An 18,294-nucleotide genomic window follows, 5' to 3' on the forward strand; every position below is an offset into this window, starting at 1 on the left:
GAATGTTTTGTATATATGTCCATTCCAACTCATGTTAGTGTTGCCTTGATCACCATTATATGAAGGAGGGACTTTATGTGATAAAATGTACATAGGTGTGCCAGAAGTAGAGACATTAAAGTGGCTTAAAATCTCCATCTAAAATCTAGAAGCAACATGGATACCCTACAAAATATGAAAAAGTAGTTGTACAATTAAAATGTATACAAATAGGGGATTCATGAACCAATCAAATAAAATTTGTATTATGATAACCTTAAAATGTCAACAGCTTCAATCATAACCTATCAGTTATTAGTATTTTAATATTATACTCAGATGGAGCTTGCCTTACTTCCAAAGTACTTTCTCAAACAGAAAAATGAACAACGCTGAAATTTTATTTCTGAAATGTTTTATTCTTCTTTTAATCAATACATATTAAGTATAGAATTTCCTTAAAAATTAACAAATAACTGATTTTCACTGTTAGGACACTGTTATGCTGCTCTTCTAACTTTTATTTTCACATTTATCCACATTCCAAGTAGATTATATCATAGTAAGGTTTTTGTGTGTTACTTTTGTCCAAGTTGTGACAACTGAAACAAAACACAAAATCATACATAAAACTTTTAAAAAAGATCACAAAAGAAACATTCAAACATATTTGTAAACCCCTTAATAAATTACACTTCCTATTTTATTCACTACATTCCTAGAATAATAAATCTTAATGTTCACCACTAACTCAAATGTTAAACATTTGTAGATATTTAAAAACTGAAGGCTGGGCATGGTGGCTCACGCCTGTACTCCTAGCTACTTGGGAGGCTGAGGCAGGAGGATCACTTGAGGCCAGGAGTTTGAGACCAGCCTGGGCAACATAGCAAGAGACTGTCTCTACCAAGAAAAAGAAAAGGAAATGGAATTGCAATAAACATTGTCATAGCAAAAAAAAATGTAAACATTATTAGTTAACGTTCAACTGATGGAAAACAAAAACCCTGGGAATTAAAAAAATTAGTGCTAACTTCGTGAAAATGTAAAGAGAAATGTCATGAGTGAAACACTACTGACAGGTCTCATATATTTTTGTATTTCTAAAGGATCATTAAAAGCCAAAGAAAGGCTTTCAGTTCTGGAAGGATGAGCAAACTCCTACTGGAAACGTTATTACTTATCAAGGTTTTCTTAGTCGCCCATGACAACACCTTATCTTGGTATAGCTGGATGGCTTTGGTTGCAGCTGGTTCAGGTGAGTAAGAGGTTTTCTTTCTCTCTTTTGAAAAATACCAATAGCAACTAGGGTATGTTAACAGAAACAAACAACAAAGGTATATACTTTACCTGTTTTATGAACTGTGTAGCATTAAAAAGCTCACTGCAGCCATATAAAATGTGTTTGCCTTGTTTCCCCTGTAAAAATCAGAGTCAGAACTTAGATACAAGTAACAAGAAATATACTCAATATTCCCAAGAAAAGAGATTAATATGCAAGTTTTTTGTTGTTGTTGTTAACAGTCTTTCTTTGGGATAGTGTTGGATTTTAGTGTCCACATCTACTTAAAAATTGCATGAAATGAAGAAGAATAAAGTGGTGAAATGAGCATAGTATTTTTGTCCCCCAAAATATATATTATGGCATACTATTGGTGCCATTTCCTGTTACACTAAAAATAGAAGGAATCTCACTGTCAAATTTCACAGGAGCAACAGTTACCTATAAAATCTTAGAACAACATTCTTTCAATGTAGGATGTCTACTACTTGAATACATTCGAGTTTCTTTATGCTGAAAGTGGACTACGGTGCAGGTAGCATGGATTGTGCTTTTAGTCCCACTTGAGCAACACAGTATTTATAAGTTAATATATCTCATTCCATGTTGTCAAAATCGGGAATAAAAGTAATAGTTACAATGCTGGAACCCAATCACAACAGCCAAAACTTCTCTACTGGGGATTTGCTAATTTCTTGTATGTATTGTGAACCTGAAGGTAAATTCATGAGATTTCTTTTGTAATATAAAAAAAGTTTATTCTAGCACAAAGTAATTTGATGATTCATCAAAGAACAGAGGAATGATGGCTTTGTCACACAACTCTGTGATGTATAAGCTGAGCAAACATTAGTGGCTGAGTACATGTCCTAGATGGTCATCTCTGAGAATAAATAAAAAGCCGCAACTCAGATTTTTTTCAAAATGAGATGGTATATAGGTCATATAATTGGGATTCTTGTGGCTAACAGGCATTAATTAAAGGTAGAGGTCACAGTCTACAAGGAGAAAGCAGGCACAGGGAAACATTAGAGGGGTCCAGAACTTCTAGGCATAGCTCCCAGGAGAACCTGATTCTTGTTCAAGGAGAGGTCTTTTATGCCTCTCTGGTCAGGTAGGCAACACTGGGCTGCATGACCAGACTCAACTGCAGAAACCAAGGGAACATGACAGAAACCAGGTGCAAAATGTAAAATCAATCTTTACATTTCCTACTAAACAATGCTGGCAAGCCAGTGCAAGGTTGCCCCCTGGTTTATCGTAGTCTCTAGTCCCGGACTAGAATTCATCACTAGTTAGTACTTCATTCAGGTTTGGCTAAACGAACATCAGCACCATGGATCCCAGTATTCCTGGAGATAAGCACAAGGGTATAGTAGCCCAGTTGAGATTAATCCTGACTTGTACAGTCCCCACCCTGGGCCAAGCTTTCTTAACCAAATTACTCATCATCATTCTTTTCAATTGTTTTTAGCCATCCAATGAAGTGTAGGTGTAATTTTAAAGAAACTGAGTTTACCAAACATTCCAGTGCAGACTTGTTCTTAATCATGTACAAGCTTGATGACCCCTTTACTTCCTCTCTCAGTTAAAAATTGAACTTTATGGGCTGGGTGCAGTGGCTCATGCCTGTAATCCCAGCACTGTGGGAGGCCAATGCAAGTGGTTCACAAGGTCAGAAGTTTGAGACCAGCCTGGCCAGCATGGTGAAACCCCGTCTCTACTAAAAATACAAAAATTAGCCAGGCGCGGTGGTGCGTGCCTGTAATTCCAGCTACCCAGGAAGCTGAGGCAGGAGAATTGCTGGGAAGCGGAGGTTGCAGTGAGCTGAGATCACGCCACTATACTCCAGCCAGGGTGACAAGAATGAGACTCTGTCTCAAAAAAAGAAAAAGAAATTGAACTTTATAAAACGTACCAATATATTGATTCAATGTAAAATTAACTCAATGTAGTTCTTTCTCTAACCAATCACCTTCTATCAAGATAATACCTTGTGGTTTTAAGTCAAGTTCCCAATTCGCCAATATCAGTATTATCAAATGTTTTGATAAAATCAGTCAAATTATTTTTTACCAATTATACCAAAGTTATGCCAAATAGCATTTACATTATGGGTTAGATTAACAACATTACTAAATAAATCAGAATTACAGCAGTATTTTCTGGCACTTGCCCCTTATGTCATGGACTATTATAAACCAAGGGTCATGTTAATTAATTCTGTATTGCACGTCTCATGTAGGCATAGTCGCATGTTTAGTTTCATACTCCAAGACTGTACTGACAGAGGTTTCTAATGATGTGAGGAAGGCTGTCATAGACCTACTAGCTCAGTTCCTTCTTAATAGGGCTGAATGGTAGGGAAAAGATTAGGATTATTCAGGACAAAAAACGAAGGGATTTAAAAATCCTCTCAGGACAATTAAACTGGGGGGCTTAGTAGCTACTAAAAATTTAATGGATCTAAAGGGCATCTATGAATAATATAATAAAATATATAATATAATGGTCAAAGACTAGATGCTTTGCCCCTATGATCAGAAAGAAGACAAGGATGTCTGCTCTTGCCTCTTCTATTCAACGATGAATTGAAGGTTCTAGCCAGGGCAGTTGCAGAAGACAGAAAAGAAGCAATACTATATCTATTTATATATAACATGATCTTGTATATAGAAATTTCTAAAAATCCATTAAAAACAATTAGAATAAACTCAGCAAGGCTGTGAAACGTAAGATCAACATATAAAAATCAGTTGGATTTTTAAGCACTTCAAATGAAGAATCCAAAAATGAACTTAAGAAAATGTCTTTTATAACAGCATAAAAATATACTCTGAAGACTACAAAATATTGAAAGAAATTACAGATATAAATGGAAAAACATCCCATATTCATGGATCAGAAGCCTTAATTAAGATGAAAATACTCCCCAAACTCATCTACAGATTTAAGTATGCTCCCTATAAGAAAGTCTTTGTAGACATTCACAAATTCTAAAATTCATTAAAAAATTGCAAAAGACCCAGAAAAGCTGAAACAATAAAGTAGGAGGACTCACATGTGTCCTGATTTCAAAAAGTACTAAAAAAGCCATGATGATCAACACAGTATAATACTGGTGCAAGAACAGACCTATAGATCTGAAGAATGGAACTGAGAGTTCAGAAATAAACTCATACACATCAAGTGATTTTCAGCAAGGTTGCCAAAACCATTATATGGGGGAAATAATGGACTTTTCAACAAAAGGCAGTGAAACAACTGGATAGCCATATGCAAAAAGATGAAGCTGGATCTTCATACCATATTAAAAAATTATATAATTCTTAGAAGAAAACTCAGGGTCAAATCTTTATGACCTTAGATTTGGCAAAGGATTCTTAGATATGCCACAAAAAGCCCAGGCAACAAAAGAAAAAAAGAGATACACTGGACTTCGCTGAAATAAACTTTTGCGCTTTAAAAGACACCATCACAAAAGGAGAAAAGACAACCCAGAGAATGGGGGAAAAAGATCTGGAAATCATATCTCTGATACGGGAATTGTATCAAGATTACATAGAGAATTCTTACAACTCAATAATAAAAAGGCAAAATAACCCAAATAAAAATGGACAGAGGGGTCCGGCGTGGTGGTTCAAGCCTGTAATCCCAACACTTTGGGAGGCCAAGGTGGGTGGTGGTGGCACGTGCCTATAATCCCAGTTACTTGGGAGGCTGAGGCAGGAGAATTGCTTGAACCCCGGAGGCAGAGGTTGCAGTGAGCCGAGATTGCACCACTGCACTCCAGCCTGGACGACAGAACGAGACTCCATCTCAAAAAAAAAAAAAAAAAAAAAAAACCACAAAGGATCTAAACAGACATTTCTCCAAAGATATACAAATGGCCAATACACACGTGAAAATATTCTTGACTTCGTAAGTCATCAGGAAAATATAGATAACAAAGCAAGTGTTAGTAATGAAGTGGAGAAGTGAGAACCCTCATACACTGCTGGGGGGAATGTAAAACTGTGCAGCTGCTTTGGAAGATAGTCTGTAGTTCTTCAAATGATTACAGAGTTACTAAGTGACCCAACAATTCCACTCTTAGGGATACACTTAAAAGAAGTGAAAACATACATTCACACAGAATTATGGTGGCCATTATCTATGGTTCCATGTGCACAGCAACAGGTCTTGTCTAGAATAGACACTCATTTGGATGTGTATACCTGGTAGCTGCAGAAATCACCTTTAACATTATTAGAGGCCACAGCAGAAACCATTTCAATTTAGACCTCCTACTTAGGTATGATCTGATAAAGAAACTCACTTTACTGCAGGTGCAGTTCAACAATGTGCTAACCACCATTATCTACCATACACTAACTTATCTACCTCACCAAACACAAAGTATTGGAGCAAATGTCTGAAACACTTTTCAAATTGCTAACGAGAGACAGAGTTACTTGCATGATGGAATGTGTGTCAAAACATAAAGGGCATGGAATTAAAGGGGGAATCAACACTAAATAGATTATAGAGATACTTCAGGAAAAATAAGGGAGGGTAGAATAATAACACAGGAACTGATAACAATTTCCTCCATATTTCTGAACATTTTCCTTTTCCTCTGACTGATCAAGTAGGGATATGGATTACATTTACAAGCTCAGAAAGAAGGATCAGTTGCAAACATGACATGAAGATAATACCTCTAAATATAACTGTCTGAGGAATGATGGAATGGACTGTTTTTATTTTCACCAATCTAAGCTTGGAATTAATGGTTTTTTGCATCTTTCCTCACATGTGGGCAAGACAGTCCTATAAACTTGTAGTTATTCACCCCAACTTCATGTGACTGGGAATGGACGAAGGGGAAAAGCACTGGCCAGTCTCACATTGCCGTCCGCCCCACAGGTAAGTCCTCTTGCCGAATCTGACGGTTCCTAACTCAGGGGTCGAGGTCTGGGTAAAAAACTAACGACAGGAGAAAGGAGGAAAAGTCTTTACTCTCAGAAAGGGAGCCAATAAGTAAATAACGCAAAAGAGAAAGTTAACATTATTTTGGTATCTTGTAAAAGCCTGGGCGCAAGAAACTGCTCTCAGCTCTATTTAGAGATGCCCGTAAGACCTGATGAAATTGTCTCCTTTACTTGAAGCTGCTAAGGTTGCAGAAGATTTAATAATTTAATCTGCAGAATTTTATCTGAATCTTGATGATGCTAATAACATCTTGAGGATAAACACAGAATAATTCTAATGCTTGCCTTTTGGCTCCTGTTGGTTTTATCTATTGTACAGAACTGCTTTGGGGAGGCAAAATTAGGACACTGTTGTCTCTGAAATGCACACAAACGATTTTGTTGAACAACGAAGTCACAGACCACCATGTAACTATTAAACACAGTTATGATTTGTTAACAAAGGTGTCCAGAAACACAGACATAAAATAACTGCTGCATTTCCAACTAGTCATAGTGTCATGTGCTCTAATGCCTATGGACCTTGTTTCTGTGGGTGGAAGGCACTGAGGTTAAAAAATTCTTGGTACTGAAACCAAGTAAGGGGTAACTAGGTGGGCTTCCCCACTTACCATTGATAGCCCTGCTCTTTCGCTGAGAATAATTACTACTCATATGACACTGTCTCGGGGAACGGAAAACTTTTGTCTCCCCTCCCCCGCCATCTCTCAAAAGGTTCCTGAAAGATTTTGGATCCAAAAGATATATTCAAACGATATTCAAGCTATAAAAACTCAATGGCAACAACATATTTGGTGGTTAAACCAATTTGGGCAGAAACACTGGCACAGTTCTATGAGTCCCATGCTAAGCCCAATTTGCCTTTAATGAAAAGAGACATACTGAGGAAGATGACTTAATGACCTATTGGTTGTTTACAAGAAATGTTATTTCAGGAGGAAGGGAAATGGTGGCAAGCAGTCTGGAAAAATGATAAAACAAACTCAACAGTTACATAAAGATGGGAAGACACATGCACCCAGACTCAAGAAGGATTAAGTATGCTCCTCAATTAAAAGCTGAAGCAGGGCAAGGAAAATGGCCTGGTATCTTGGCAGAGTGAGCAAAAAGAATGAATTTATGGGAAACTTACAGTGCCTCAGTCAATTATAACATTTTGGTATATAAGCAAGAGTTGATTTTGTTGAGAAAGATGAGAAAACATTTAGTAAGCAATCTAAATCATAATGTAATTGCTACTTGGTGCAAATGGTATCATTGGTGAGGTTCTAAGCAATCTAAATCATAACATAATTGCTATGTGGTGCAATACTGGTATCATTGGTGAGGTTCCTAAGAACAAATCCTATGACCAAATGAATGAGCAAATGTATAAGGAAATTGAATTAAAACCCCTACAAGATGGTCTTCTGGTAAAAGGCCAGATTATCAGAGAAAGAACTAGACTAATAATGGTTATAAAATTTCACAAAATTCAACTTTCTGTGGTAGAAAGAGGTAAAACTGTCAAGCTTGTACATGATTAAGAACAAGTTTTCACTGGACTATGGTAAACTGCAATTTTTTAAAAAGTTATAAATCTACTTCAGTCACTACAAATGATTAGTAATTTGGTGTTTATCTTCTTGTTTTTCTGTTATATAAGGTAAAAGATGCCAAAAGAAGAATGATGACAAGTGATTTAAAAAGCTTAACTAAGGGTAAAGAGCGTGTGGAATGCATAAGCGTCTATTGCAACCATGTGTTTATCCCTAGGAACACCTGGAACCAGTCATATTGCTAACTATTGGCCAAACCTGAATGAAATGTTCTCAGTAGTGATGAATATAGTCCTGTGCTAGGGTCAAGACTAGGGGGCAACTTGTACTAGCTTGTCAGCACTGTTTATAGAGATGGTTTGCATCTGGTTTCTGTCATGGTCCCTTGGTTTCTGCTTTTGAGCCTGGTCATGCAACTTAATTTCTGCTATGAAACTAGAAGAGTATTAACCATTCCCGCTTGAAAACTGGCACAAGATAAGGATGCCCTCTCTGACCACTGCTATTCAACATAGTATTGGAAGTTCTGGCCAGGGCAATCAGGCAAGAGAAAGAAAAGGATATCCAAATAGGAAGACAAGAAGTCAAACTGCCTCTGTATGCAGATGACATGATCCTATATTTAGAAAAGCCCACACAGTCTCAGCTCAAAAACTTCTTAAGCTGATAAACAACTTCAGTAAGGTCTAGGAAACAAAATCAATGTGCAAAAATCACAAGCATTCCTATACAACAGTAACAGTCAAGCTGAGAGCCAAATCAGGAAGAAGCTCCCATTCACAATTGCCACAAAAAGAATAAAACACCCAAGAATACAGCTAACTAGGGAGGTGAAAGATCTCTACAAGGAGAACTACAAACCACTGCTCAAATAAATCAGAGATGACACAAACAAATGGAAAAACATTCCACGCTCATGGATAGGAAGAAGAAATACCATTAAAATGGCCATACTGCCCAAAACAATTGATAGATTAAATGCTATTCCTATTAAATTGCCACTGACATTCTTCACAGAACTAGAGAAAAGTATTTTAAAATTCACATGGAACCAAAAAAGAGCCAAAATAGCCAGGGCAATCATAAGGAAAAAGAACAAAGCTGGAGGCATCATGCTATCCGACTTCAAACTATACTATAGAGCTATACAGTAGCCAAAACAGCATGGTACTGGTACAAAAACAGACCTACGGACCAATCAAACAGAACAGAGAACCGAGAAATAAGACTGCATACCTACAACCATCTGATCTTCCACAAACCTGACAAAAACAAGCAATGGAGAAAGGACTCCCTGGTCAATAAATGGTGCTAGGATAACTGGCTAGCCATATGCAGAAAACTCAAACCGGACTTCTTCCTTACACCCATATACAAAAATCAACTCAAGATGGATTAAAGACTTAAATGTTAAACCCAAAACTATCAAAACCCTGGAAGACAACCTAGGCAATATCATATTGGACATAGGAACGGGCAAAGATTTCATGACAAAGACACCAAAAGCAACTGCAACAAAAGCAAAAATTGCCAAATGGGATCCAATTAAACTAAAGAGCTTCTACATAGCGAAAGAAATTATCAACAGAAAACCTATAGGATGGTAGAAAGTTTGTGCAAACTGTGCATCCAGGAAAGGTCTAATATCCAGCATCTATAAGGAGCTTTACAAGAAAAAACTACCCCAGCCCAGATGCGGTGGCTCACACCTGTAATCCCAGCACTTTAGGAGGCTGAGGTGGGCGGATCACTTGAGGTCAGGAGTTCGAGACCAATCTGGCCAACATGGTGTAACTCCGTGTCTATTAAAAATACAAAAATTAGCTGGGTGTGGAAGGGCGTGCCTGTAATCCCAGCTACTTGAGAGGCTGAGGCAGGACAATCACTTGAATCTAGGAGACAGAGGTTGCTGTGAGCCGAGATGGCACCACTGCACTCCAACCTGGGCAATGGAGTAAGACTCTGTCTCAAAAAAAATAAATAAATAAAAATAAAAAAAAAACCCATAAAAAAGTGGGCAAAAGGACATGAACACTTTCAAAAGAAGACATACATGTGGCCAAAAACATATGAAAAAAAGCTCATCACCACTGATCATTAGAGAAACGCAAATCAAAACCACAATGAGATACCATCTTACACCAGTCAGCATGTTTTTTTTTTTTTTTTTTAAGATGCTGGTGAGGTTTTGGAGAAAAAGGAACACTTATACACATCCCTTTTTGGAATGTTGATGCAACTGTAAATTTAGCCATTGTGGAAGGCAGTGTGGCGATTCCTCAAAGACCTAAAGACAGAAATACCATTCGACCCTGCAATCCCATTACTGGGATTTGGGGTATATACCCCAAATGATATAATCATTCTATTCTAAAGATGCACGCACAGATATGTTCACTTGCAGCACTATTCACGATAGCAAAGACATGGAATCAACCTAAATGTCCAATGATGTTAGACTAGATAAAGAAAATGTGGTACATATACACCATGGAATACCACGCAGGCATAAAAAATAATAAGATCATGTTCTTTGCAGGGACATGGATGGGGCTGCAGGCCATTATCATTAGCAAACTCACTCAGGAACAGAAAACCAAATACTGCACGATATCTAAGTGAGAGCTAAATGATGAGAACACATGGACACATCGGAGGGGAACACCACATACTGAGGTCTGGTGGAGGGTGGTAAGAGGGAGAGGATTGGGAAAAATAAAAATGGGTACTAGGCTTAATACCTGAGTGATGAAATAATCTGTACAACAAACCCCATGACACAAGTTTACTTATATAACAAAACTGCACGTACCCCTGAACTTAAAAGTTAAAAAAATAAAAATAACCTTTGTACAAGACTAGGGCTCTTCTGAAACTAATGTATCTCACACATATATCTTGGTGGTTCACGATGCAAAGATGAAGCGTGTCCTATGAAACTAAGATAGAATCCCAAGTATAGTTATTTGTTTTGGAGCTCTGTGGCATCTGCCTGTGTGATTTTGTCTTCATTGTACCATAACCCTCTACCATCATTAAGGCATAAGGACACAAAGAATGATCATTATTTAATGTTAAGTGAATAAATGAAGATTACAAAATGACATTCTAAAAATAGCTAATTCTGTTGCCCCTGAATTTTAAATAGTTTTTCCTTTTCAAAGTATGTTCCTTCCTTCCTTCCTTTTTGCTTAGTTGTCTGCCACTCCCTGCACTCCCCTTCATTTGCTACCTCTATAGCTCCTGTTTGCTGAAAAAACAAAACAAAACAAAAAACATGTTAGAAGTATGTTGCTGATTTAAGTTAATAGGAGTAAAGTGCATATTATTCAGATAAATGAGTTTTGTAAATCATTTCATGAGAGTTTTGTTTTTTTTTTTTGTTTGAAGAGCTTGCTTGAGGTCTCTAAGCATTTGATGTTATATTAAGACAGGTAGCTGCAAAGTGCATTTATCAATAAGATACATTGTTTTCTAGATTAAGTGCAATTTTAGGCCAGAAATGAATGTGATAGGAATAGGAAAACAATAAACATTTAAAAATCATATATGCATGATTTTTGAAACTACCTTTTAGAAGTTATAAAAGGATCAGGATAGCCATCAGAGAATGCTAGTGTTCTACCTATGAAACCATCTAACAACAGAATAAAAAGTCTAAATAAAATGTACCTTTATGTAGTCAACAAGATTTTGATATTCAATGTAGTTGCCTCCTCCCACCACAAAAACAATGGCCTAAAATGCAAACAGATAAAAAAAAGCAACACGGTTTTTAGTCTGAAACCTATTCTAAAATTAAGGTTAAAAAATGCTAGCCAAAAGTCATATTCTAAGCACCTGATGCTATTTTAATTATTAGGAAATGTTTCTAAAAAGTCATATAAATTTCTATAAATTTCTAATGTCTCTTGAGTAGTATGAAGAGATTTTTCAGAAACAATTTAGAGGAAAATAACTATAATTTCCAGTATATGTTATTTACTGTATTTTTTATGGAGAAGCTTCTTTGTATTTCAAATGAAAACAGTCATGATATCTTCACAAATGTTTGGAATCCAATTTCAGTAAAAGGTTCCACACATGTAAAAAACTCTCACTGCAATCTGAAAGACTTCATTGCCTGTGAATTATTTGTCAGTTATTTTTAAGCTTAAAATATTATAAATACAAGCAGCTTTATAAATTAGAAAAATACAATTGCTAGGCCAAATTTTTTGACAAGAATCTTGGGTATACACAACTGGATTGATCAAAATTACCATACACTAGTCATCATAAAGCCACATTTGGGACGGACAGTCTTCAAGATTGGTCACCTTTCATCTTTCCTTTCTAGGAACAGAGAATTTTTATATGAAACTTACCTCTTGGAATGGATTCTTATTTCTGGGAACTGAGCTGTAATAAAGAAAAACCGTACTGAAAATTTCACCCATGGCTTTTATTATGAATAAAATAGGTATGGGAAATACACACACATGCACTATTAGATAAGTATTTACCATTCTACCTCCTTCACTTCCTTAGAGAGGTGGGTCCTTTAATTTTGCAGAGCCAGGTAGTGAACTGGGTTTCATAGGAAGAAGCTAGAAGAGGGAGATATCTCAGAGTCTAAAAGGAAATGGGTCAACCTATTATTTTAAAATAAAATTCTAGGCCGGGCGCAGTGGCTCAAGCCTGTAATCCCAGCACTTTGGGAGGCCGAGACGGGCAGATCACGAAGTCAGGAGATCGAGACCATCCTGGCTAACCCGGTGAAACCCCGTCTCTACTAAAAAATACAAAAAAAAACTAGCCGGGCAAGGTGGCGGGCGCCTGTAATCCCACCTACTTGGGAGGCTGAGGCAGGAGAATGGTGTAAATCCGGGAGGCGGAGCTTGCAGTGAGCTGAGATCCTGCCACTGCACTCCAGCCTGGGCAACAGAGCGAGACTCCGTCTCAAAAAAAAAAAAAAAAAATTCTAGATGAGCAGCAGCTCCCATGAGGAGGAGTATAAGTCTGGGTATGTGGTGAATGGATAAGGCATATATTTTATGTGGTAAATTTTTACCACACTCAATATTATATATAGTTTGTAGATATCTACATTTGTGGAAAAACTGTATAAATACATCTGTGGGAAGAATAACAACTCAGGAAGCAAATGGGGAAGGGAAGGAGGGATCTGAATTTTGCTGTAGCTTATTTATTAAAGATCTCTTAGACACCAAAGTATTATAAAAATATACATAATAAAGACATTTTTCAAAGCTTGTGCGAGTCTAGACTTATATTTGAGTGCTAAAACAGGTTGTACAATATGACTTAAAAGGACAACTTAGATTTTCCCCAAAAGTAATTTCTGAAAATCTCAACTGAGAAAAGGGGGCTATTATAACTTTCCTTAATTGTTCAGAGGCTGATGACACAGTTCTATATCTTTTCCTCATTTCTATGGCCTGTCTGAATATTCAAAGAAGAAGCTACAAGTCCACCTGACTGAAATGCCTCTTCAGTGTTTCAGTTCCTTAAAGAGTAGACATGGATGAGGACAGGTAAGACTTATAGAATAGTATTACTAGTTATTAATCACCAAGATTTAACTGTGATGGGATAGCTCAGGAGAAGGCTCTGTTAAAAATGAAACTCTAAGCTTATCTGTCTTATCAATGCTAATATTCTTCCTCATTACCATGCATAAACTACATTAAGGATTAAACATTTCTCAGTAAATTTTCAAGAAGCCAAGTATCCCTTAATATCCATGAAGGACTGGTTCCAGGAACCCCCATAGACACCAAAGTCCACAGATGCTCAAGTACCTTATGTAAAATGGTGTAGTGTTTGCATATAACCTATGCACATCTTCCCATATACTTTAAATAATCTCCAGATTACTTATAATACCTAATACAATGTAAATGCTATGTAAACAGTATAACAAACTATATAGTTTACATTATATTAGGTATTGCTTAGAGAATAAACACAAGAAAAAAAAAGTCTGTACATGCTCAGTATAGATACAACCATCCATTTTTCCCCCCAAATATTTTCGAACCCTGGTTAGTTGAATCCATGGATGAGGAACCCATGCATATTGAGGACTAACTGTGTATCTACTTGATAGCTAAATGCAAGGAAGGAAAAAATGTAAGCTAGAGAATCATCAATATAGGAAAAAGTTGCTAATCTATTGTTGTAAAGTGTACAATCAGTGGTTTTTAGTATATTTAGAGTTGTACAACCATCACTGTCTAATTTCAGAACATTTTTATCACCCCTAGAAGAAGTCCTGTACCCATTAGTAGTCAATCCTCATCCCCCTTTCCGTAATCCATTCTTTGTCAAATTCTCTCTTGCCAACAGCAGCTGCTGTTGGCAGTTCTTATGCAATTTTGCTTGTTATTTCTGGTAAATTCAGAAAAGGGAATAAGATTTCAAGTTATCAAGCAATTTAATCTAGTGACTAGATTATTTTCACACCATCTACAAAGATGTGAAAGCTTGGGATAGAGCGAATGTAAAGTTCTGAAGATCCCAAACATAAGGAAGAGGCAAGAAACTAGCTTCACTAGCTTCATCTACAGACAAATCATTCCAAGGCAGTTATTCCTGGCTCCCCACCCCCAATTCTGCCTATTCTTTTTCTGTATCTTGTAGGCTATTTGTCATACCACCGCTAATTAAATCATGAAAAATAATATCCATAAGGATATCTTACCATCCAATGTCTGTGATAAAATGCAGAGTTTATTTATAGAATGCTTCATTGACACAAGGTGTTATATAGCAACAGTTCCCAGAGACTTTAATTTTATGGACCAGTTAAATAAAAAACAACCAAACAACTGCTATCCAATATAAAGCTCCTATTTTTTTCAATTGGTCCAATAAGAATATTCATTTAAAAACACATGTTATCCAAATTTCCCTCACCCACAATTAGTTTCTAATACCGCCACCATTTCATAAAAACACCAGTAAACATCTGAATGGATTTGTGTGTGTGTAAATGTGGAAGGAAAAACATCTAAATGCTAAGTATCATTACTAGAGATATCTCTGGATAATGAGATTATACATACTGTTTCCTTATGAGTTTTCCATATAGTTTGGATTTTTAATAATAAGCAGTACTATATAATAAAAAAATCAATTATTTCCATTCTTGAGGGGAAAAAATCCATAACAAGTTAAACAAGACCAAAGCTGCTTACCTGTCATTGCCCCGTAGCATTTTGGGATCAAAATATCTATAGTCATCAGTTTCCTATTAAAAAAAATAGAACTTTACCATGACTGTGGAATTTCTCTTTAGAAGGTCAGTTTGGCTTAGAGTATCCTATTTTAATGAATCTATCCATTTTGTAGAATGTATAACAACCACCCCTAATACTTAATGAACACTTACTATGTGCTAACCTTTATTCTAAGTGCTTTAGATGAAATTACTCAATCCCAATAATGGTCTATCAGGTCGTTACTGTTACTCTTGTTTTTCAGATTGGCAGTTTAGGGTACAGAAAAGTTATGTAACTTTATAAAGTTACATGATTAGTAAGTATGGGAACTACAGGATTTGAACCCAGGCAGTCTAGTTTCAATGCCCAAGTTCTTAATTACCATGCCAGAGAAACTAATTCTCTTCTAGAGTGTTGACAGTCCTATCAAAACCTGATTCATGACAAATCCGCTACACATGCTGCTACTATTTAGTCCTGTACCCAATGGTGGACATTGCTAATCAATCATAGCACTCTCAGTAAACCCAAATACAGTGTAAGGATCCTTCAACACTTTGCTTCAAGAAACCACAACCAGCCCGACTTACAAGGCATGATAACCTATCTGATATCTTGCCTTAATTTTAATTTATTTAATTAAGAAATGAAAGGAAAACATTTAATAAATGAACTGATAAAAATGCATCTAGAATTAGGTTACAGCATTTTAAATGGATACAATCGATTATCTGTCAGGTCTAACTTAGTATACTTTGCTAATCTCTTTTGCATTTTGCTAATCTCTTCATTGCTTCCAAATCACTTTGTCCATCTGGGAAGAGGAGAAGGATGAGAATGCAGGCAACCGCCTCACCTAGCAGATGAAGAAATGCTTTCAAAACAGAAAAAGTTACTTTTTCTTAGTTAAGTGAAAAAATATCCATCTGCAATAATATGCCTTGAGTTATAAAGTCAAAGTCAAGGGAACTCATCAATGAACTTTCATAGCTTGGAGAAACATTTCAGTAAGATCCACAAGGTAGCCATCCATGTGTTCATGACAGAGAAATCTGGAAGGAATGTGTATGCTGGAATGAGCACCAGGCAGGTACATAGCAGTAGTAGGTTTCTGGTTCCAGTTCTGCTACTAAAAGTAGTGTAACTTGGGAAGTCACAACATTTCTTGGTTGCCTCTCCTCCACTGTTAAGATGACTTACGTTTCTTTAACGCTCTAAGTTCTGGGATTCCATGAAGGGAATGATTCTTGCCCTAATTGATACAGCATAATGGTAAAAAACTTGGCCTTTAGTTAAAATCTTAAGTCTGCCATTTACTAGCTGTGTGTCCTTGGGCAAGTTAATTGACTTCATTACACTACAGTGTCTTCATCTATAAAATGAGAACGATAATACTAGTACTTAGAAAGTTCTAATGAGGATTAGGTGAGATAATAGGTGAAAAATGTGTTTTTTTTTTTTTTTTTTTTTTTTTTTTTTTTTTTTTTTTGAGGCAGAGTGTTGCTCTGTCACCCAGGCTGGAGTGCAGTGGTGTGATCTCGGCTTACTGCAAACTCTGCCTCCAGGGTTCAAGCAATTCTCCTGCCTCAGCCTCAAGAGTAGCTGGGATTACAGGAGTGTGCCACCATGCCCCACTAATATTTTGTAGAGACGGGGTTTCACCATGTTGGCCAGGCTGGTTTTGAACTCCTGACCTCAAGTGAGCCGCCTGCTTCGGCCTCCCAAAGTCCTAGGATTACAGGTGTGAGCCACCAAAAAATGCTTTGAATGATTTCTGGAACATGATAAGTACTCAATAAATGTTAGCTATTATTATTATTATTACTGTCATTATTTTTCATCTCAACTTCAAGATTAGGGACAGTAACAAAATATCACAATTTTTTTTTCTTTTTTTTGAGACAGGGTCTCACTCTGTCACCCAGGATGGAGTGCAGTGGCACAATCTTGGCACAATGCAGCCTCAACCTCCTGAGCTCAAGTGATCCTCTTACCTCAGCCTTCCGAGTAGCTGGGACTACAGGTGCACATCACCACACCAGGCTAATTTTTTGTATGTTTTGTAGAGACGGGGTTTCACCATGTGGCCCAGGCTGGTCTCAAACTTCTGAGCTCAAGTGATCCGCCAGCCTTGGCCACCTAAAGTGCTGGTATTACAGGCATAAGCAACCACGCCTGGACAGTATCAAAATTTCTTAACCCATTATCAAAATTTCTTAACCCCCCTGTGTATTTGGCACCTGTCTAAATTTTTGCATTTACTTATATTTTTAATCTTTATAGTTGCTTGGCATAATATCTTGTGGAAGTTTATTGCCTATTAGGAAGCAGTATTCTCTAAATCAGTCATAAATGTATACCTCTCTTAGGCTTTTCAGGAAGAACCTTTTCTTCATGTATTCTAGAATGTAGTGACAAAGTCTATTATTATTTCATTGTATACCACTTTATCTGTATTGATTCCCAGATGGAAGAATCCAATCCTTTTTAGCTTACTATAAACGACTCTCCCATTCCTTTCATAATACTAACTGCCCTTTTGAGATGTTTTATTACACTGTATCTTTGTTCTCACACCAGTGAATTTTAAAATTTGTTTTTGTTATTTTTTTCTGTTATTACAGTCATGTTCTGACAATTACAAAAAATGTCACACTCGTCTGAAGATTCTGTTCTCATTTTTTCTTAGGACTGGAATCCTAAGCCTCACTGCCAAGTCTATAGGGATTTAGATCAACTCAAACCAGGGTTTTGAAGTGGGTAGGATCATGCTGCCTGTTTTTGATTCCAGATTCTTGTGGTAATAACCACCTTTTGGTTGTGACAGTAACAGGACGGGATGTTTTATGAAACAGATTGTGATGATTTTTACATTCTTTTTCGAATTACAGATAGCTTAGAAACCCATTCTTTAAGTCAATACTAACGATATTGACCCATTTGTCTATTCACCCAATGATTTCATTGTCAGTTTACTTATTCAGTCCAAAATAATTTAGTGCCCTATAAACATATGCACTTAACATTTTTACTATGCACTGCTTTCCTAATTTAACTTTTATAAAATTAAATTGGTTTGGTACTCTTTATACTACACCAACAAATGCTCACTGGTTCTTTTTTCATTTACATAAATTTGTTCCTTAGGATATATTTCACATTTAATTATACAAATAGAATATAATCTACATGACATTTGAATGAGAGCTGGCCAGAATGGGTATAGCAGCTGAGAAAACCAATTCCCAGAATCTGTGATAATGGCTAAAAAAGGCTTCTTGAGAACATGGACTCTT

At 36.6% G+C, this 18,294-nt stretch overlaps 1 protein-coding gene across 2 annotated transcripts in view; it reads right to left on the bottom strand.

Annotated features, from left to right (window-relative positions):
- Positions 1–364: 364 nt before the first annotated feature.
- The window catches only part of SCFD1 (sec1 family domain containing 1), a 104,304-nt gene continuing 86,374 nt past the window's right edge, over positions 365–18,294 (bottom strand). For both annotated transcript variants that reach the window (XM_050797843.1, XM_050797844.1), the window contains 5 exons: positions 14,975–15,027; positions 12,140–12,173; positions 11,445–11,510; positions 1,330–1,398; positions 365–581 (listed from right to left, as the gene is read on the bottom strand). In XM_050797843.1, the coding sequence (XP_050653800.1) occupies positions 558–581; positions 1,330–1,398; positions 11,445–11,510; positions 12,140–12,173; positions 14,975–15,027 (246 nt within the window). In that variant the 3' untranslated portion in view covers positions 365–557. The remainder of the gene's footprint in view (positions 582–1,329; positions 1,399–11,444; positions 11,511–12,139; positions 12,174–14,974; positions 15,028–18,294) is intronic.

The sequence above is a fragment of the Macaca thibetana genome, chromosome 7 (genome assembly GCF_024542745.1).
Source record: "Macaca thibetana thibetana isolate TM-01 chromosome 7, ASM2454274v1, whole genome shotgun sequence".
Lineage (NCBI taxonomy): Eukaryota > Metazoa > Chordata > Mammalia > Primates > Cercopithecidae > Macaca > Macaca thibetana.